General features: G+C 36.9%; 2 protein-coding genes across 12 annotated transcripts in view; one reads left to right on the forward strand and one right to left on the reverse strand.

Annotated features, from left to right (window-relative positions):
* Ten-m (teneurin transmembrane protein Ten-m) overlaps positions 1-23,429 on the forward strand; it is an 856,961-nt gene that overhangs the window by 399,584 nt on the left and 433,948 nt on the right. The window lies entirely within an intron of this gene.
* On the reverse strand, positions 1,499-8,983 carry LOC145934964 (sialin-like). Of its 4 annotated transcripts, none has more exons than XM_083035902.1 (7): positions 8,486-8,983; positions 6,834-7,150; positions 4,787-5,066; positions 3,988-4,573; positions 3,599-3,731; positions 2,683-2,924; positions 1,499-2,126 (listed from the first exon to the last, which is right to left on the reverse strand). In XM_083035902.1, the coding sequence occupies exons 2-7, from the start codon at positions 6,835-6,837 to the stop codon at positions 1,932-1,934; spliced, it is 1,440 nt and encodes a 479-aa protein (XP_082892028.1). In that variant the 5' UTR covers positions 6,838-7,150; positions 8,486-8,983; the 3' UTR covers positions 1,499-1,931. The 4 variants fall into 4 exon arrangements, with proteins under 4 accessions (XP_082892028.1, XP_082892030.1, XP_082892026.1 ...); XM_083035904.1 differs by having other exon boundaries at positions 6,834-7,167; XM_083035900.1 differs by having other exon boundaries at positions 6,834-7,209.

The raw sequence follows: 23,429 nt of genomic DNA on the forward strand, positions 1-23,429 counted from the left end.
AAACCCAGCATCCGCAGCACGCAAGCTTGAGATAAAGTAGGAACAAGTACGAAGAGATTCGACTGTAAAATTGATCGGAAACAATCGATCGCAGAGATACTCGTGCCTCGGATTATATACCATCGGATATTTATCGACAGGTATTAATCGTAAGTTTCAAACGGAATGTTAGTCTGACAAACAAATCTTGATCGGTCAACATGCGGCATTAAGGTATGATAGACAGCGGCAGATGTTTTCCCACGTCGAGAGTATAGTGATCGAACGATGGATCGCCCGGCCGGGTTTGGATCGCGCATATACATAAACGGAAGGAACGGGTCACCTGCTCAAAGGGTTAAGAAGACGAATAAGCATTATTCATACCGCGTGAATGCTTATCCTTAAGTTATTCATCTCATGAATTAGTAAACACGATGAGGAGAAGCTCTGGCTCGCGTGCATCGGCGCATCCCTACAAGGAAGCTTACTAGAATATTAAGTCTAAACGAGATTCCCTTGTCTTTCACGCCTGCCTCGTCATCAGAAAATGCACCAATTAATTTTAAAATTAATTAATTAAAAATTGTTACATATAATATCGTCGTAAGAATATTCTTTAAAGATCTCAAGAAATACTTGAGTGTGATACATTTTTTCGTTAAAAATTTACAAAAAAAATTATACTAAAATATTTCAGGAAAAAATAATCATTGTGAGAAGTTAAATTCTTAAATTTTCCAAAGGATAATGATCAATATAGTTTCCCAGATTAAAAACAAAACGTCGAACGCGCGCAAGTATTGTGCAATACGTTCGTACATACCCCGTCCCTTTCGATCTTTCCGTTCTAAAAATTATTAAAGATATAAAAGAGTCTCAATTCCCTCGTCCAGCCTTCTATCACGCTCCTCGGTAATATTTAAAAGGAAGGAGGAAATGACTTTTAGCGCGCGGCGAGAGCGAAATGGTTACCGCTCGCTTCTCGTCACGGCCATCGTCGAAGTGCGAACGGCTATAGGCTGGAAATAGATTACAAACGTAATATTTCAAGCGTCGTAAATATATCCCCCGTTGCCGGTGCGATGTAAACCTTTGGTGCTCTTTCATCCTTTTTCCCTGCCGTTTCGTTTCGCGCCGCGACTGGCAGTTGCGACATCTAATTGGAATAAGAATTTTTGTGCCAAGTGGTCCCTTAATTGGTCGCCCGTCATTAAGACTAGTGTCGTGACTCTAATTATCATTGCGTAAACCTTGACACGTCGAGACGTTTTTAAGTCTCTCGTGAACTTTGGAATATCGTCGAATTTGTCATGCAATAAGACGATTTATTTATATCAAACATCATTTGCCATTTTATTTTTTGTTTGAATATAAAAATTTTATTTTACTTCCTTATAAATTAAACATTTTGATTAGTGAAAATAATCGTACAAATAAGGAATGTGGTTATATGTATATGATTTTTTTTTACAAGAAGAACATTACAAGATATAATAAAAAATATTGCCCGTATAAGACAACTAAAACTTTGACATTAATAATATCTTGTAAAAAGCTTACATTCTCAATAAAGCTAGATGATTTGATGAAAAAAATAGTGTACAAGATATTATCAATATGTAAATAATTACAGACATTTATAACATTTAAACATTAATAGTTACATATAAATCTGTTAATTAATCTCAATAAAATTATCAAAAATGATTAGCAATGTTACATTGAGATATCAAAAGATTTACATATATATAAGTCATCATATAGGTATCGAAATCGCGAAGTTCTTAACATAAGTAATTTTTTTATAACAAATTACCTCACAACATATTTGCATGTGTCTAAATTGCAAAATTTTTTTTGTTTATGCAATAAACAAGATGAACTCTCTTGTAAAAAAATGTTTTTGGATTATTTAATAAGGAGATTATATATGTAAAAATAGTCTCAATTTAAGTCTTTGTTTCTTGTTGTTGCTGCTGTTGTTGTTGCTGTTGTCCTTCGTCGGTGTCCCAATTTTCAACATCTGGCACCGGGTAATTCCATTGTTGGATTTTGGCTGATCCAAAAATCGCAAATATCACGAAAGCCATAACCTGGGCAACAATGGTAATCCAAAACGCGACTCTCCAACCCGCCATAGTATGCTACAAGAGGACATAAGAAAAAACGTAAATAATTATATACAATGTATTGTATAAAATAATCATAAACGATAATATAATAAATAAATAAAATAATAATAAAAACAATAATTAAATAAATAAAATATTAAACATTATTTTTATATACTTTAAATACGCGTATGTGTTGTAAAATTTAATTATCAGGTTTTTTTCTAGAAATTACTTTTTTTTTAACAATTACTTGGCAATATTCTGAAATTACATTGGAAATTACTTTTCACGATAAGAAGCAAATAATATAACGTTATAAATCTCATTCTCTATTTTTTGATGTTACAATAAAGCTGAGTTTGCAATTGATTGTACAATTAGGATTCAGGGTCTCTCGAAGAAAGTGTCAACTTAACTTTCTTATCGGTCGTTCCACTTTCTGTAAAACTTCAGAAAAGTGGAATAACGCGGGGATATTTTATTAAAGATTCGAGAAATCGGCGATTATGTCACGTTGTTCTTAGCCTGACATTTCTTGATCGCGTTAATACTATTCTACAAATGACGTTAATAATAATTCACTCACTCCTTCCGATACGAGAGCACCGACTATCGGTGGTAGGATAAAGGCAGAGATGGTGCCCGGGGTATTTGTAATGCCCATGAGAATTCCCGCATAATTCGGGGCCAGGTCGTTTTGATTACAAAGGTGACCGACGAATATAGCACCACAGACTACTATGCTCAAAGTTAGCAACACGGTCGATGTTATGCGATCGCAGCCAATGTATGCGATTATAACTAGAAAAATGCTAGGTGGTATGGTGCCTAGAAGAAAAAGAAATGTTTCAGATGTATTAAATGTATGATGTAGATATTAAATATAACGAGCGTCTTTATGTAAAACTATAATAAATTACGTTGAGCATAAAATATATTTTTTCAAAATATATAATATACAAATGTAGAAATCAACACGATGTGCTGTTATTTGACGTAAATATTACACAGTTGGATTTTAAACATTGTTATTAGAAATAGCGATGAAAGAAATTACAATACCACGTGCGCTACATCGGCCAATTGCGCGAATTATGCAGCAAATTTGCAAACAATATCTCATCTTTATTTCATTAATATGTAAATTACATGTATATGTTCAAGTTTAAATCGTGTCATTATCATATCCGCTAATATAACTGCTGGTGCCAAAAAATAAAAAAGACAGATTGTCTATTTAATATTGTGTCTTTAATTATCATAAATAATCAATTAAAAGAAAGCAATAAAAAAATATTTTATATATATTTATTAAAAGATTAACCGTTTTATTTTTATAGACATTGTAATATATGTATAAGTTATAATAATTTTGAGATGAGAGAATATATATTTGATGGAATTTTATTATAATTCTATTATAATTCCATCCTATAAAATATAATCCGTTTGCTTTTAATTTTGAATAAAAGTGTATAATAAAGTCCATTTGAAATACGTACTTATAAATACCGCAATTTTACGAGCAACTGTCTGTGACCAATATCCCTTTTTTCGTCCCCAATCTAAAACTTTTCCGATTAGTGGATTAGTGAAAGCATTCACGAGATATGGTGTACAGACAATAGCGGCATTCTATAAAACAGATTGAAAATAATTTACACAATTTGATCTATACTTTATAATTATAAATTATGCGTGTATAAAATTCTACCGAATAAAATTAATACTGTATGCAAAATATATATTATAAAATATGATTTTCCACCTATATATAACAATTTTATATTTATATAATAACGAAAGAGAATTTAACATTTTTATTAAATAATTGATATGTAATAAAAATATAAAATAAAAAAATTAACTATTATTTTCATTATATATTTACCGATGCGATATTATATCGCAAAATCTTGTTCATGTAAAGCGGCAACTGGGTGAGCAAGAAATACCAGCAGAAGTTGCCCAGAGTATTAGTGGCGATTAATGCTAAAAATGGTACCGACGTGAATATACTCTTCCAAGGGATTTTCATCTTCGCGGAACCGGGCGTACGATGACCGTACGAGCCCACAATTAATGATCTCTCTTGCTCTGTTATATACTTTTGCTCTTCTGGACAACCGGCGAAAAATATATAAAAGACGACGCACCAAATCAAGGGCAACGTTCCGTGGATGTAAAAAATAGCTTCCCAGCCCACGTAATTTAATATCAATCCTGAGGTAAGAATAGATATCACGGTGCCGAGCGACGTGCCGGCATATATGATGCCGACCCACGTGCTCTTCTCCTCGTACACAACCCATGTTCCCAGAAGAACATTCACTATAGGGAGATTCGCCGCGCTCACGAGACCGGTTAAAAATCTCACGGTGTACAGTACGTACAGTGTGCTCGCGGTAACCGGTACCAATATCGTTAAGACCCCGTTCGCGAATACACAGAATAGCAAGACGATCTTGGTGTTGAATCTATGCACCGAAAAATAATACAGTTATTAGAGCTAAAAATATATACTTTTTATGTAAATAATATATTAAATTATATATCGTAGACATATATATATATATATATATATATATATATATATTGTGCAATTATTATGTTTATACAAGAAACAAAATCTGTTTTTACATAAAAAAAAAAAAAAAAAAAAATTTTGGAATCTTTTCATAGTCACTTACCTATCAGCCAAATATCCCGACGGAAACATACCGACAAGATATCCAGCAAAATATATGCTAACAACCAGACCTTGCTCACTTGGCGTCCAGTCGAACGGACCATCAATATCGGTGACTTCTCCGGGAACTTCAAATTCGGGACACTCATCCGACCAATCTGGTACGCCAGGTTTTTTCTTCACCATGCCGATAATAGCCGTCGCGATATTCACTTTTAGACCGTAAATAATCATGTTCGCAATGCATAGCATTATAGCGAACAAATACCGTACGCGAATCTCTAAAATTATCATTATAAATTGTAAAAGAATAGTGAATAGTTAATATTGGGCATGCAGATATTTTAACATAATCTAATGATTTTATGTTTAATCAATAGTATGTTACGTCTAATAAAAATCTTATGATTATTCAAGATTTTAAATATACACTCGTCCTTGACAAAAATTATTTTTAGAATATTAGTGACAGGAATTTCCTGAAAAAGTATTTTGCTACTTACTTTAAAATAATATATACAGGGTGTTCCATTTTAACTTTGCCATCGAAATATCTCGTAAAGTCTAAAAGATACGAAAAAATGTTTCAAACAACAGTTGTGTGGCTTCAAGGGGGACATAAGATAGTGGAAAAGATTTGACCTTGCATAGTCATTTGAAGGTCACGTGAAGGTCACCGTCAATTGCTTAAATGGAACCTACTACTTTTCTTTGCATATTCTTGTAGCTTATCTCGAGAGCTTTCCAAAATCCTATATATGAGTTGAATTTCGTTCAGAATTTCCTGAGTTATAAGGCTTGAAAGTTACAATACCCATTACTCAAGATGTACCACGCGGAGGTTGCCTAGTCGGGGATTTACACCTCTCTTGTGTTCAGAGAAAGATTGGAGAATGATCCAGCCAGTGAAGACAAAATCGGTAGTTGATCCAGCCAGTAAAGGCTGTCAGATTTGACAGTTTATTCATAATAAAATATTATAAAATCCTTACTAAGAATAATAGTTTTTCTTAATCACTAAATATCCTTACAGTAAACAGTCAAGAATGGTGTAAATCCCCGACTAGGCAACCTCCGCGTGGTACATGAGTAATGGGTATTGTAATTTTCAAGCCTTATAACTCAGGAAATTCTGAACGAAATTCAACTCATATATAGGGTTTTGGAAAGCTCTCGAGATAAGCTACAAGAATATGCAAAGAAAAGTAGTAGGTTCCATTTAAGCAATTGACGGTGACCTTCACGTGACCTTCAAATAACTATGCAAGGTCAAATCTTTTCCACTATCTTATGTCCCCCTTGAAGCCACACAACTTTTGTTTGAAACATTTTTTCGTATCTTTCAGACTTTACGAGATATTTCGATGGCAAAGTTAAAATGGAACACCCTGTATATTCATTTGGAATTATAATATTATATTATAATATAATATTATGAATAATAATATAAATTATTCCACTCATTGCAATACAATTACACAATACGCCAGTAGATATTTAATTAAATTATTAGAAGCTCTTATAGTTACAAATATGTAAAATAACGTGTGTAAAAATGGAACCGAGTTTATCTGTTTAATCTGTATTAACCTAACAAATTACAATGTTCTATTGTAATAACTACTACAAAAAAAATGTAAGAGAAAATAATATAACACAAAATATGAATAGACTCGCACACATAATGAATAATTTCTTATAATATATACTTATAAAATATACAAAAAATTATCAAATAAAATATAATAAAATATAATAAAATATACTAAGTTTTTATATGTATAAATTTTGAAATTATTATATACGTTTATATTATTAGTATTTCGCAAAAATACACGCAGCATCGAACACATTCAAGATAAATGATAATAAAAAGCAATGATTTATCGTTAAAATGTAAATATTAAAAAAAGGTTAAATAAATAAATTTCTTTTATATCGCATATTCGAGATAGAGAGAGCACACTCAAGAGATAATAAAATTATTGCTTGCAATATTTCGTAGTAACATAGAGTAGATATTAATAAAATGGAAAATATTTTCTTACCCATCGTTCTGAATATTTAGTGTGACCTCGGTTAATGAGTCGATGACATTGATGACCATCACGTTTCAAATCGTTGTGCCAGTGTCGCTGTTTTCGTGTCGTTTGTTTTCGAATCGACACGTTCACCAGTTCAGAATTTCACGCGACTTCGCTCGCTCGCACATTCAACAGCTCGATCACGACTATCGAAGTATATCACTGACGAAGAGAGCGCACCCATGTATAACGAAACTCAGATTCCTCCTCCACGAATATCTTTTTTAGACTTGTATAAGCCGAGCCGACGAGTTATACTTCTATCGATGCGAGATTACAAGCTGCAGCGATGAGAAGACTGCCACTCATTCGCAAAGTCAATAGTTCGATGTTTTACGACCTTACATACAATTCCCCTGATAAATACATGCCTACGATAACAGTTACGTGCATATATTAAGGCTACAATGTTGCTACGCCGGAACAAAAAAATTTTTTTTCAACCATCAAGTGACGTTTTCGCATAAAAGACAGATGTTTCTGTGAATATTCCTTTCATATTTTTTACGTAACTATATATATATATATATATATATATATATATATATATATTAGTTTAATTTATTTTGTTTGTCATGCTTAAGCAATACACGATATTTTTATTCTTAAATATACATATCTTTAAATATATTTGTTTACGAGATAACGTTCTTATCTAAATTTTCTGTAATATAATCCAATAACCTTGTCTACGAAAGATGCATTTGTTAAGAATTTTAAAATGCAATGATACTGCAAAATACAAATTTCTTTTACACCTTGAATCTTATCAATATTCAAATTGCAGTTTATAAAACTGATGTCAAAGTCTATTAGTGATGTCAAAGTATATATTTGAAACATTATGCTCTATATCTACACGGTGTCTCAAAATTATCGCCATCTCGTTAAAATTACAAAACTAATTTTTTTTCGCGTAATGAAAATTTCGAACAATCGAAATCTATGGATTAAATATATTTTTGGCTATAAAAATCTTCTTTAAATTAGAAAAATTCAGTGGATAAATCATAATTTTTCGAGTCACTCCATATAAATAATCTCGCGAGACGTAAACAGAATATGTACAGTAGATAAAGCCGTCACAGCGATAGAGAAATGATAAAAGGCAAACAACGAGAATATTTGGATGACGCGTGCAGGCATGGTACACCAGACATACCAGACAGATATAACGGAACGCGTGAGCTGTGCTACAAAAGGCAGTTCGACACGAATTGACCGACGGTCACGCAGCCACTAAACTAGATTATGGAGACGAACGCGTTTTAACTTTCAGTAATTCGAACCATGAGTGGTGGTTCCATAATGCTAACAAGACTGCTTTTGTATTTGCCACGTCATTATGATGGAAATAATTTGAGCGACGTCTTTTATTTATATCTGTTGCTGCATATTTCAAATGTCCTATGTTGCAACACATTTTACAAAACTATTTAGTGCGATTTCATAATTATAAAAAGATTTCAGTAAGAACCTGTGGGTATTATACTAAATATGATTGAATAATAAAATTATAAATAAAAATAACAGAAAAAAAAAACAGAATAACATCTAACTAATTTAAATAAAATAATAAATAATTGATTAAAATATAAGCAGTTTAATATACTTACATTCCTAACTAGTATATTTTCAAGGTGATCCTGCGAGATCGCTCACGATTTTTTTTGTTCCTTGAAAATGGAATTCCGACGAGACAACACGGTCACCACTATAAAACCGGTTTGAAAGACGGTCTGTCTGTATATTCACACGCGGTTATACTCGCGCGATAATTAAAGCCGAGTGTGCCTCTATTTTGATTACACAATCGTCGACGGTGTTTCGTCTCTCCGCTACCAGTTTCGACGGCAAGGCAAGGTCTTACTCGCGTGATATCCAGCGTGAATGTTTCGCTCGCTATCACGATGAGTAGCCGGGCCTCGAGGCTCAAGTCCCTTCCTCTCGTTGCGACACGATATACGGTACATTCTTAAGAGATATCCGTCGGCGAGACGCCGCGCTTAATGTTTACGGGCTGAGGATAATGGGGTCTCCCCAGTGAGCCCATGTCCAGACGGGATGAGAAACGTTCCGGAGCGCATCCTGGGACGACCTCCCGCCGATCACGACAACAATCTACTAACGGATATCTAGACACATCCGTAAACGCCCACCGAATTATACTCAACACGCACGCGTCATCCTTTTCGACCGAATCAAAATAAACTAGGTAGATTGCGATAATAATTGCAGCACAATTATCTTTCCGTTTATTGTGCATTGTGCATTGTGCGTCACACGTCGTTAAAGAGAAATAAATGAGTTTCTGACGTAAATCTACCTTATTTTGAGAGCTATGTTTGAATTATTTTTTACAACAGCGAATTTAAATGTAGAACTCATATAAAAATTATTATTGAATATTTGAAGAATATTGTAAACATGTTTATGCTTTTTACTGCAAATATGTAAAAAAATAATAACTCGCTGCACTCTTATTATTATATAATTGTAGGCGATAATAATGTATTCACGTGAAAAATAAATAGTCTTATACAATAATAAAATATAATAGAGAGAAAAAAAGGTAGAGACAAATTATGAAATAATAATGATATATTTAGCCTAAGAGTATTATAGAAGTGCTATGCTATGTGTTCTATATATGTCAAATTCGCACATCAGCGCATAATTATCGCACATATACATATAATGAAAATGTATCGATTTATTTAATATAGATAATATAAATATAAATACATATTATTCATTATATAAATATTCGATGTTGCAATATACATATATCTTTTTTAATTGGATAAATTAGTATTTTTTATATTTAAAGAATCATCTTTCTCTTTTTAAATTTCAAGATACAAATAGAACCAGTCCGCATTCAAATCTGAATCGGGTATTTCGAGATAATGAGTTTATGTGGGTCAACCTATGACGTCGCGATAACTTGAGTTTTATGTAACACGCTTATTTATAAAATAATCTATAATATATTCAATGAGCATAGCAAGAAAAAACACACTTTGACCCCTCGACTCTTTATCTTGCGCATTCGATTTTTATATAATAATAGTTTCATTCACACAGCATCAGCAACAGAGATTTTTAACATAACATCACCGCACGTGATATGTTGTATTTTTTTCTTGCGGTGCAAAACCGCACACGTTTCTGCATATTCTGTTCGATGGGCAATCGGCGAACACACAAAACGTTCGGTGGACAATATAACGCCGCACGGATCATCACAATATTTTTACCAGACCGCGGTCTCTCTTTCGTGCGGTAAGCATGTGACAAGCGTGACGAAACGTTCGTAGAAACGAGAAGCGTGCAGAACGGAAGTGGTTGCCGCAGCAGTCTCACGACGACGACGAGGACCAGGACGATGAGGACGACGACGACGGTGAAGGTTGGAGACGCACGAGTTGCCATCATCCTTGCGTCTCTTCTGGGCTTATTCGGCCCAGCGCACATCTGCATTCGTGCCCGGGGTGAATGTTCGCGCTGCGTACCTGTGTCAGAGGAATATGGCAGGTCGAGAGAGAAGGGTGCCGGCGAATCCACTCGAGAAAACGCAAAGCTTCTCGCGCATACCGATAAAAATGGATACGTCGCGGCATCCCAGACAAGTGGAGAGAAAAAAAGAGAGGAAGAGTCTAGAGAGAAAAAGAGAGGAGAAATGCATCAGACAAAAAAACAGGAAAGTGCACTCAAAACCCAGAGAGAGAAACGTCGGCCGGAAAGAACGACATTTTGCGTCGATTAAAGAGACACGAAGGACTCTCGGGATGCGACGGAATAATAGCGTCGATATCGCGCAGGCGGTTGGTTAGTTATTTGTGAAAATCTCGGAGCGGGATTGTGGACTCGGCGCGAGAAGGATTCGGGGACACTTCAACTGGTTTGTATTGTTCAGGACGTTTGAGGGGCCTGCTGACTCTGTCCGCAGTGTAAACGCACAGCTCTCAAACCGTACAGCTACTTCCAGACCCGTCGGAGACCTGGTATTCCAACCGAATACCAATTAGCTATTGCTGCTGCAGGTTGAAGCAGGTTGAAGCAGGTTGACTAACGAACGAGACACTCCTAACGTTCTTTAATTTTTCTCCCCCGTTACTCGGACCACCTACTAGGAAAAGATGTCAAACGGACGTCAAATTGAGCGCTGTATTATATTCGTTTTAGTTGATCCATTCACTCATCATTCATTATTTGTTACATCAGTTTTAGTTAAAGTGTGACACTGAAATTTATTTGTCAATTTGCAAGATAAATTATGAAATTATACGACAATAAATTCGGACAGACATTTATCACATTAAACAATCAAATATTTTAAGGTAAAACAATAAATTTTCAATAAAATTTCTTCTTGAGCAGGGATGCTAATATTTAACTGGCTATTTTTATTTCTCATCGTTACATGATAAATAATAAAAAAAAAGAAGATAGTATAAAATAATTCAGAAAAATAGATAGGAATTTTTAATATGCTAACTTTTAATATACTTCGCAATCAACATAAATTTCCAAAGAAATCTCTTCGAACAGAGTCGCCTATAAATATCGCCTATAGAGAGAACTAATTTGCAAATCAGAGGAAACGATGCAACGCGTGCGCTCGAAAGAAATAGCATGGCAGATCGAAGGTAATGCATCATCTCGCACGCGCCCTATCTTTCGTGAAAAATCTCCGCGCGCGTTTTCCGCATCGTATTCAAATGAAACAGGAGGCAGAGTAGTATCCATCCCGCTCGAACGCATACACGCGCGGCATACATTTTGTTTCGCGAGATGAAAAAAAGGGGAAGAGGGGAAAGGGTGAAAAAAAAAGATAGAAAATACACATACGCGGGAGAGACGAAGAGATGATATATGCGGACATTAGTTATACACGAGATGTACGAGGTTTCGCGTGGCGTCACTCTGCCACTGTCAGATTCCGGCCGCGGTGCTCTCTTCTCTCCCGACATAATCGGAACGACCCATATTTCCCCGCCGCAATGCGTCAAGCCATGCCGCCGTGCGATTCACCCCCGCGTGCTTTCGTACCTTCATTTTTCACTCAACCGCGGCTCTCTTTCACTCTCTCTCTTTCTCGTGATCCCCAAATTCACCTTCCATGTCGTCGCCACCGCGAACGTCTACCGCGTTTTCGTTCTCCCCTGACTCACGACGTCGTCGCGACGATTGTACATCGCTTCCGGTAAAATTCTCCGTAGAATACGGAAGCTTCACCCCCTCCCTCCTCCTTTTTCCGATCGAGAGACGAATCGATTCGCGAAAATGCCGCCGGCACAAGCGAACGACAGTCAAAGCGTCATAGCAAATATTGGCCGAGCATTTACCTACTTTGATAAGTGAGCCGATACGTGAAGCAGTAAAACAGAAATTTACGGTCACTCGCCTAGTTTTTGCTACTGAAAAAAAAAATAAAGAAAAAATTCGGATGAAAAATTAATGAATGATATAAGATATAAATATTTTAAACAATTACGCGAAAATTAAAAATTTACCCCTCTTACTGAATTGTCAGTTTATTTTCTAGTTTTAAATTTTCTCGTGTATTTTTTTTAAATTATATATATAGCTAGGATACCTATTTTTTTTTATTTAATCGGTTGTGATTATGCAATATTTTGTTATTACATTCTTGGAATCTCTCTCGTAACGATGTTGTGTTGACGCATCAGTATATGAATGTATGTAGATACTATAACCAGAGCTGCTGGAAAACCTTTCTTGTAGAAGAGTATTGGATTATATCGGAGGCAGAGAGGGAGGGCAAGCAGTGCTAGTCTGATGAAGACCGTCGATATCGATTTTTCGTTAAAGAATGAAAAATGCAGCCGTTGCTTCGTAAAATATGTGCACTTTATCTTACGCGCTAGGAAATGTATGCGTCACAACATTACGCAGACGATGGCGCTATTGAACGGCCATAAAACGTTTGTTTGTTCGGAGAGTTTACACAGCTTTCATAGTTGAACGGCAGCCGTCGGTCGACCGACTGTCACTGAATGAAATGCTAACGATGATGGACGACCGCGCGAGGATCTCTTTCTTCCGTTTGATCTGTAGGAAGAAAGAGGGGGAACGTCAGTAATTTGTACGCTATAGCCGACTTATCGAAAAGTTGCGCGTTTTAAAAAAAATACCTTGCAATTAGACGCGATTTACATTACAGCTTTGACGTAAATCCGTTATGTGTCAGAAAGAGATTATTATTCATATATACGTTCATTCTACATACATATACATAAGTCGCGGAAATCGCGTTGACATTTATTTCTTCCATATTGGATAGAATTTTTTAAATATCTTTAATAATATAAAATTCGTATAATTTATAATCTATGAAATGTATAATGTATTAAATAATATTAATTTTTTGTAAGAGAATTTTTCATATAAATTCTTTTCTTTCACATTCAAGATGTACATATAAAATGCTAAAACATTATTGTTAAGAGCCATCACGTGCGTCAATTGTGATAATTGTTTAAATTTGAAACAAAGAAGAACGTCTGTATTTTTGTAGGTGAAGAGCACGTATTTTTTATTCATTGCGACTCGTTTTTTATAATGTATATGCGCACTTGACATCCTTACAAATATGCATACCATACATTTGACAGAGTGCAGAATTATTCGTTGTTTCGTTGGAATTATCAGTACCTAATTGCCATAAAGCGTAATTGCGACACAAGTGGCGGTACAAAAAGGTATTATAAGATATCAATGACGGGAAATAGGTCAATATTCATAGGCTTGGTATAAAAATCCTCTCGTCGCGCCAGAGTGTCACACAAGTCTAATCGAACGTAAGACACATCGGAAATAAGACAATATCTCAATAATGCGTGCGGTATTTGTGTATCTACTCGTCGCTATGGCTTGCGCCGTGATCAAAGAGGCTGTGAGTATTAGTATAGGAAATAATTTTTTTATTTTCTGCCGTTAGACTTCTTCTATGAAATAAAGAGTCGTATTCCAGAAAGTTTGATATATTTCAATTCGCATCGCGTATTACAGTGTCATGTATCTTATTCTCTTCCGTCAGAATTCGACACCAGGATTTTTCGCGGATCTTTTTCAACATTGTCCCTTACTAAGTCACCTTTTCCCAAAAAACGAGTGCTGCTGCAGCACTAATACAAGCTGCTGCCCAACAACCACAACAACCACAACAACCACAACAACCACTACCACTACGACACCCGCTCCAATGACAACCAACGTGACTATGATGGGCAGAAGAAAGCGCTTTGTTACTCCAGTATATTATATCAACTTGTCTTCAGATATAAAGTACAATACGACGCGAGAGAACAAACATACATGAGCTTATATCTGAATATATAATATATATCACAAGATGAATAATATACAACGTATGTACATATGTAATGACGCTATCAAAAACTGCCTAATATATGATTAAATATTATTGTTAAATCTAAAATGTCCAATCTAACACATATATATACATTTAAATATATCTGCATTAATCATAAAATAAATTATTAATTGAAACTACAATATAAATATAAAAGAGAAGAAATTTTAGTAGTTATTATTTATTACACATTATATTTATATATTATTAATTTTTCTGTCCTCTTTCTTACTATTTCTTAAGCGCGAATATATTCCCCAAGAATTTCGCGTAAAATGAAAGAAGTGATTCATCAATTTAGATAATTAATGATCGGATAATACCTCATTGAATATTCACGAGCGATGCAAATGTCAAAGAGTCGCAGCGATATCGATTTCACTTTGATAGAGTTTTATATACGCGCGTTAATAAAGAAGCAACCGTCGCATTTAATATTTGTATATCTGGATTGTACGCGATAAATTAATTATCAACGTAACTTATCAATTCACGCACGTTACATATTAATGAGAGCGAGGACAAAAATAGCGAACAATCGACTCGTAAATTCGTCTACGATGACATTTAACGAGATGTAGAATAGAGGGGTGGGGGAGGGTGGAAATAGAAAGTAAGCGTGTTAAGTCTCTTTCCTTGAAGAGGAAGCATCTGACCGATTGAAGTGTCCATTCTTTTTGTTTTCGAAGACCGACGCGAGGAAATCTGTAATGCAACGCCTCTTGCGAGATCGTCGAAATATAATAGCGTGTCATTAGATCCTAATGTGTTTGCTAGGCACGCTTGCGCGCGTCGTTCGTTCGCTGACAACGCGACTTACGAACCCGATACAACCTAATTACCGCGTCTCTCTCGGCCGCGTCTAAAACCTATTATTTCCACCCGATAGTACGGGCTAATGTAATTATATATCCATCCCGCTTTTCATGCGGCTTTAATCCGGTTCCGCTCTCCGCCAGCATAACATCCCCTCTGCCATTTCCTTTCCCTTTTTCCCTACACTCTGTCTCTCCCTCACTCTCCCTCTCTTTCTCTAGCGGGGTATTATCGAAGCGAACAACAAATTTCCGGTCGTTGTTTCGTGTTTAATCGCCGTATCGTATTTCGACGATTTCACCCGTGTGCCAAGTGCTTTTTAAACCGTGCGGACCTCAAAACTGGTTGAAGCAATCAATTTTTGTTCGCGATGCGTATAATATATACAACGTAAAAAGGGAAAAAGTTTCGTTCACTTTGATTCGACCAACCGGAATCAAATAACGAAATTAATAATTACACAGAGATATTGTTTCATGCAGAAATTACGTGTATCAAGATATTATTCGATGTGCAAGATTTATCATGTAATCATGTACCATCCCTAATACATTTATTATTTTCTTGAGACACTCGTAACAACCTACTTAAATTTTTACGTGTAATCAGGCTAAACGGTCTTTATTTTTATTTTCTTATCAATTCTTATCGCGTTTTGTACAAACTGTTAAGTAATACATATGATTTTGCAGTTTACTGAATTTTATCTGTCTGAATTTGAACGTGATTGTGCCATATTTACCGGTACTAATAATAACTCGTCATCCCATGAAAGAACTTTTTTTTCAAATGGCTAACTCCATAATCGCTAGACTGACACACGAGTTTTTGTAAATAGACACGTGAGCGCGCATTAATACGAGAAGCGCTGTTCAAGCTTCACCAACGAGATAAGAGATATTTTATCGACAGTGAAACGCGATATATTCTCACCATTCAAGCGGTAATTTGCAGTAACGATTCTCGTTTCCAGATATCGATTACACATCGCTGACCCGTTTTAATTTGGGCTTCGAGCACCGATATCTTTCCGCACTGTAATCGTAGTATCCAAAAGGCCGCATTTTCGGAGCAACCTTAGGCGCTTAAAAGTGCCTCACAAGTACATAACGAGAGGAGAGCGATCGACGGTTCGAGGGCTGATTACGGGCGAACGTATTGCTTAAAGTGCCACTCGGCATTCCCAATACTGTGGAATTTTACACCGATTAGGCGGGGCCCAAACACAGGGTTTGCCCGGAGACAATTGCCAACACTGTGCCCTAATGAGGTGGAACGGCCACAAATCTTCGGCTAATAAGACTTCTGATCTTTCGGGCGGGGCATTTGGAAAAAAAATTTCTTGACTTTCAAAAGGTGCTTTCGACAGGTGTCGACAGCTCGTAAACAGCACTGCTAATCTCTCGAATGACTGGTTACGCACACACACAAAGTTACGTTTGTGCAATATTAGATGTTACCTTACAGCCTTACTCACGAAAGGCAAAATGCCGGTGTATTTATATCTCGTTTTAATATTTCAGAAATATCGCATAGATGTATGTGTATGTTCGTTATTATTTATACGAGTTTAATTGAACTAATATTTATCCACATGTGTGAAAAATTTATAATAAATATATATTTCTTTCATATATGTTTATCTATTACAAAATCATTTATCATTTTCGTATATTATATGCGTATAATGGGAGCTATCTATCTTCTTTTCAAAATTTTTGTCTAAACTTACGTCACGTTTGACAGTGAGTAATTGCTAGCGAGAACATTAATAATGCAATTTAAAACAAAACCGCTTATGAAAGGGGAGGGAAATGAGACTTGTAAAGGTGGTGCCCAAACAAAAAGGATTCATTGCAGTATTTCTTAATTTATGATAAACAAAATCGTAGATTCCCGTAAAAAATGAGAAAATAGATATCTCTTTGAAAAAGGAGGATATTCTGCACTAAACAACTGCACAGAAAATTTGTCATTTTCAAACGTGCATCCTGTCAGGTTTTTCTTTTTACATTCAACGCATAATACCCGAAGATTATCGCTCACACATATTATCTCTCGTATGATATAAATTTTATCTTACCTCGAGCGCACACGTTAATTTCGTTAATGTCCTGTTGCGACGAGGAGCAAGGAAGTGAATTATCTGGAATCCGGTTAAACCGAGTGCCTCCAGAAAGGCATAGAGAACGAAGTTTGGCGCGGCTAGCGGGAGTAGAAAAATTAAGGCAAAATATGGTCGACGCGAGGCAAGTAATAACTCTAAGTCGGTTAATCTGAATAAGTGCTGTTCGTTTAACTAATATTTTGATTTTAATATACACATATTTTGCGCATATTATTTACTTTTATCTGTACATAAACCTAGATAAAGTTATACATAAGTAATAAGTTATAAATAAAGAAGCGTGATCAAGTATGTGTGAGAACCAAAGCATCTTTCGAACACGTGAAGAATATATAATTTACGAAACAGACTGTAATTTTTAAGAGCCTACTATCGTTTCACCTGACAAAGTGCGCCTTGGACAAGAAACTACTGTAACAGCTGTCTACTTTGGGGAAGAACAGGCCTTGTTAAGGCCCCTTTACACGGATATTAGAGTATAATAGGGGAGCTAAGTCGGGCCTACTATTTCTTACGCCTTCTTTCTCTGTCTTGTGGCTCACAAATTTACATGAGAAGGAATTCTGGGCCAGACTCTTCGTATCTTCCATAATCTCGATTTTAAAGGGACTGTCAAACTACTGTCTCATATATGTGATTTATTAAGCATTTAAATGAACCAACTTTAGCCTCCGATCAGTAATTAGATAAAAATTGAAGACGTAGGATATACATAACGATGTTAACGATACGCCTTGCTATACGATTACGTTTCTAGAAGCTTAATGACGAGAATATATCACGCGGGGGCAACGCGATTTGAAGATACAAGGATGCAATTGCGCCCGTCTGGCATCTCGCTTTAATCCTCGACGAAATCGTTTTCGTCCGAATACTCGACCGAGAGAAAGGAGTCTACTAGATCAGTCCGGCGCATTTTTCTTAGCCTCGTATCTGATCCACCTCGATGCCCGCCACCCTCGTACGATCGAGAGGAAGACGCGTTCACGCAGAGGAGGACATTTTTCACAAGTGAGAAAAAATATTCATAATTATTACAGAGAAGAGAGAATAGGAGGGTGCGAAAAAATCGCGGCCTGTTTAAAAATTATTCTCCGCGGAGGATAATTTTTGTTCGCGCGACGATGACGACGGGTTGGATGGAGCGTATCCGTCTCCTCTCTCGGGGACTGTCCAGGAAGGACCGCGTCCCCGGGCGGGTCGACGCTTAATAACGATTCCTTTGTTGCGACGGAACTGCCATTACCTACGGACGCAACCATTACTACTACCAGGCAGCAACGCCAACATCGTCACTATCACCGACGCAAACCGCCGCCGCCGTCGTTGTCATTACTATCACCACCGCTATCCTACAGTCACCATCACCAACGGATAATGAGAAGGTGGCCCGAGGGAGCCACCACGAGAGCGAGAGCGCGGCGGCGGGAAGTTGCAGCGCGGTCGCTGTTCCAACAACACACCGACGCTGGCTGGGCTGGGTACCCCCATACAAAATCGTAGAACCTACAGAACAGGAGTGTACAAGGCGCGGACAACGTACACCATAAACACAACGTATGCGCCGCAGCAGCCGCAACCGCTGAAGAATTGAGAGAGGATTAAACTTCGCGAGCATCTGCCGACGCAGTATTTTATCCGGTGTAAACGGGCAGCGACCGCCCGACCACGAAACCGCCTCGCATCCCCGATATATATCTGATTGGCGAGATTTAACGAGGAGACCCGCGCGCGGCCCGGATAAGATTCATGGACGAGATCTCTGAGCGCGCTCGCGCACGCTCCAAGATGGAGAGAGATGGGGCTCCTCCGCACCGTGAATAACGAGCAACGCGAGCCGGGCGTGGCTCTTCCGTTCCTTTCCCAAAGACGACTTGCACCGAATGAGAAATTTAAATACATGCGGCAAAATACTACTCGGATCGCGATTAACGCAAATCGTAAATTCAATCGTTGATCTTTTAGGAAGGGAGAAATATTTATATGCTTTAGTCTGTTATGAATTAATCATTTTAACCATGGTTGTTAATTGAATTGCGAAAACGATGCAGAAAGAAAAAATTATTAAAGTATCGGTAAAAATCGTTCGCGCCGATACGCGAAATCGAAAGAAGTCAAGATATCGTTTACGCTTGTATCTCATTGTCAGTTTTGCAAGGGTCTCATAAAGCGGTACGGTTTCCTGTCCGGGTCAGAAACAGCGTCTGAATATTTATGCTAACATCATGACTTGAGGAGGGTACGAACATAGTACGAGATACCGTGAAATTTCATATTGCCGATGAGATAGTTCCCTATGAAATTGCTTGAATGGTCCCGTCGAGGCTCGCCTTGTAATTTCAGGGCGCGCAGCATAATAAGTCGCGCCGAAGCATATTACGTTTCTCTTGGAGTAATGAGAATCCGGGTTGTTAACCAATTGTTTTGTTAAAAAGCACGCGGTGTCAAATTATCATAATTTTATATAAATTTTTTTACATATAAATATCATACATTTTGATGACTGCGAAAGATACAAACACAAAAAAATTACATTAATAAATAGTGACTTTATGTATTTTCAGTCAAAATATATTTTCGAAAAAAAATATAGAATAATATAAAATCTCAAACAAATACAAGACATAAACACATTGCAATGAATAACAGTTTCTTACACGAAAAATGTAAAATTTTAAGGAAAATACCGCACAGAGCGAGACATACATCACTGAAAAAATCATGTTACGTAAGTAAGTATCGTCTACCCATGAATCTGGAGTATATACGAAACAAATTTACCGTTTCTCCCAGATTTATTGACCTTCACGAGCCCATTTCGCTTTATCTTATAAACCTTATTTAGGATTAATGACGCGGGAACGAGCCGCGGCGAAGATCGATAGCGCCCAGAGCTTCGTTACAACCTCGTATTTCTTCGGCTGACAAACAGTTATTTTTCTCGACGAATCATTCTCGATATCTTTTGTACATCGAACAAAATTCTTTTCGTCCAAACGTTCTCGTTCGCGAAAAAAAATATTTGCAAAATTGTTATCGGCGAATGGGCGATTGTTCAATTGTTTATTCCTTCGAAACCCGACGAATAAGAATACAATGCTTATGGAGAACGACCATTATTATCGATCGGAGAAATCACGAGCCCTTTGACTCCTGAATGTTATCGCGGGAAACAAAGTCTTTCTCTCTGCAGAAATTTTAATTTATTCCTCGCTTACGATAGACAGAGCCGTGTCTCCCTGCGGGATGCCGAAGATTTCAGATAGAGGAGATACGGAATATTAAAACCGACGTTTTGTTCGTCTTGTGTGTGCATTCGCTTCGATATATAACGACATCGCTCGTGCGCGGCTTATAAGATGAAAATTCGAGATTGTACCGTCAGCCAAAGTTACATGAGTTATTGCCGATTTATCATAGGATAAAAGTTCAAATAAACGTTATATATAGTAGAATTAATAATAGCAGTTATACATATATAATAGCATTTATAGTGATTCGTTCTTCTTATGCAATTATTAGCGATTTAAAAATGTTGGAAAGGGAGTGAAATGACGTTGACATTAAGCTAAAGTCGGCGTAGATCGATATTTATACCCGACACATTTTTACGGGCTTCAGTATATGATCCTCATCCCCCCGTAAGAAATATCGTATACTTCTACCAGACATTTATCAACTTTAATCAGCTTTTAACTCGTTGAGTAAATATCGCGAAATGATACAACTTGTAAATTATTTTTTTCAACAAGCACTCTCACTTCAACAAGTAATCTCGCTGTTTTAATATTGTTTATCAAAAGATATGTTTTTATGCTGAATATACATTTTCTCATTTGGGGGAAAAAAATGATGAAGCGAAGATCATCAGACACCTTTCCCCTTTTAGGGTCTTAAACGTCTCTTATCCTTAACGAATACCAGAACATCTTAATGAGAAGGCCACGGCTTCTCCTCCTACTCGTCTGCGCCACTCCAGCATTGCGCTTTCATCATTCGAAGAGCGAAGAATCCACTTCGCATCGCGCGGTACCTGCATCGTCATCATCGTCAGTCGCGATAATGAGGACATCGTGTGCCGTTAACAAGACGCTGTCACATCTCGCTGTTCTCTCCACCCTCTCGCGACGCAGGAATGTCATAACGTGGCGGGCTTACGAATGTGCTTAGCTGGCGCCGCATTCTTGTCGAGACGAGGCGTCAGGAATCATGCGCGTCGTTTTGCGACAGCCGAGTTTCTTTTCTCGCAGTCGACGGTTTACACACAATCTTAAGAAAACGTAGCGGAAAGGCGACGCGGACAGACGGCATTGATTATTTCTTGAAGCTATATACGCAATTTCGTGATCGGAACTCGCGAAGCTGACTCGTCGGATCGCGAGAGATTGAGAAAATTCGGATAAAAATAAAAGATAGAAAGAAATAATAAAAAAATATATTTGTAAAAAGTTTTCAACTGCTTCTTATTTTAAAGTTATTCTTGACACATAAGAGACTTCATTCATATCTCGTTCAAATATGTACAAATTCAACATTTTTAATTAATTAGAGAAAATAACATCGAAACGAACAAAGGTAAGATGATAGTGTAACTTAAACCAGCGTTTATTCAGCTTTTTTATCACGCATTGCATCGCGTGAACAAGTGCAACGCAATCTCTCACACTCTACATGATCAACTGAATATTTTTATAAAAATATATGTATCGGTCTCATATGACAAAGCGAAAATATTTGACAAAGGCGCGATCACAAACGAATAGCAGCTGTAATACCAAACAGTCTTATAACTGGTGGTATATGTATTAACATATTAATACGTATCCACGTGTACAGGCGCATCAGTATGCATGTAAGCCGATGTACGCCGGGGCTTCGTTGTCCGGCTTAAACGGAGGGTGATCTCCTGGACTGTGGACTGTAGGCGGACGATTGGGAGAGAGGATGGAGATGAGGGGGGTATCATAATACTCGTAAGCCTCGGAGACATATTAAGAGGATCATATCGTTCGCGTTCGAGATACTGTAAGACGTTTCTTACGGTTCGATCCGAAACGTGACGAGCTTGCGACGTGTATCCGTGAGAGACCAGACGCGCAGAATAAAGGGGAGTTATATAGTCTTATGCATCGAGACGGCAGCTTGTCGCTTTTTTTTTTTTTTTTTTTAATGCGATAAAGGTGTTCACGCCCTCCGGGTATATTATCCCGTTGAACTCTGCCCGAGTAAAAGCGGACGTAACCCTTTTTCCTTCGGCCTCTCGAGAGACCGCTATCATCCAAGTCGTGAAGTCGGTTAAAGAACGGCCTGCCTTCGCTTGAAGATGTGAACCAACGAATATGATACTTTTTCTGACGATATCTTTATATTTTACGATATCGTGTATGTGTATCTTATATCTCTCGTCCGTTTAAAAACAATTTTTAACACGACGTTGGTGATTTACATAATTAATTCTCTAAGAGCAGAAAAAAAACACAAGTTATGGCAGATAATAATAATAATTTTTTTAACGATGTTAGTGTCAAATTATAGCAGTGTTTCAGTAAAAAATACCAACCGTGTCAGTAAGAAATAAGAATAACATATCATGTATTTCAGGCATAACCTTAATCGAAGAAGAATATTTGCAGAGGGATTTGTATTTGGGAAAGAAAGAAAACAAGTACATATGTCTGTGCTATATTAAACACATCTTTCAAAAGCGTGTCTTCAAAAGCGGTAAAGCCCATCTGCATATATACATATGCCTGCTCGTTGTGTAAAAAATATTTTTTCGTAACATTAAGCGATTGACACACACACGTTCATGTACATCGATTCGTAAATGTAATTTCCACCTGCGAACTCTCTAAACACATAAAAAAATTATTTGTGTCATTCTTCCTAGCTGCGATTTTTTGGTAACAGTGTTTTAAAACTTGCCGAAACGTATGCTTTACTCGACAATTATGTATCATTGTTGCAGTACATAGTAACTTTAATATGTTTATGGATAACTGCGCGAGGGTGGCGACGAACAAGAAGAAACTTCTGACGCCATCCTTTCATGTCGTTGAATTACGATCATTTTATGAGCAAAGATGGAAGAGGAAGAGGCGGAGAAAGAGAAGAGAGAGAAATTGCGGTTATGCTTTCGATAAAATCGTGCGACGCGAAATTATTTAAGGTGAACTACTCTTCCAAGACTCGTAGACTTCACGGGAAGAATGTC

Source organism: Prenolepis imparis, unplaced genomic scaffold (assembly GCF_030444845.1).
Source record: "Prenolepis imparis isolate NDT839.2.m4 unplaced genomic scaffold, iyPreImpa1.0 SCAF_4, whole genome shotgun sequence".
Lineage (NCBI taxonomy): Eukaryota > Metazoa > Arthropoda > Insecta > Hymenoptera > Formicidae > Prenolepis > Prenolepis imparis.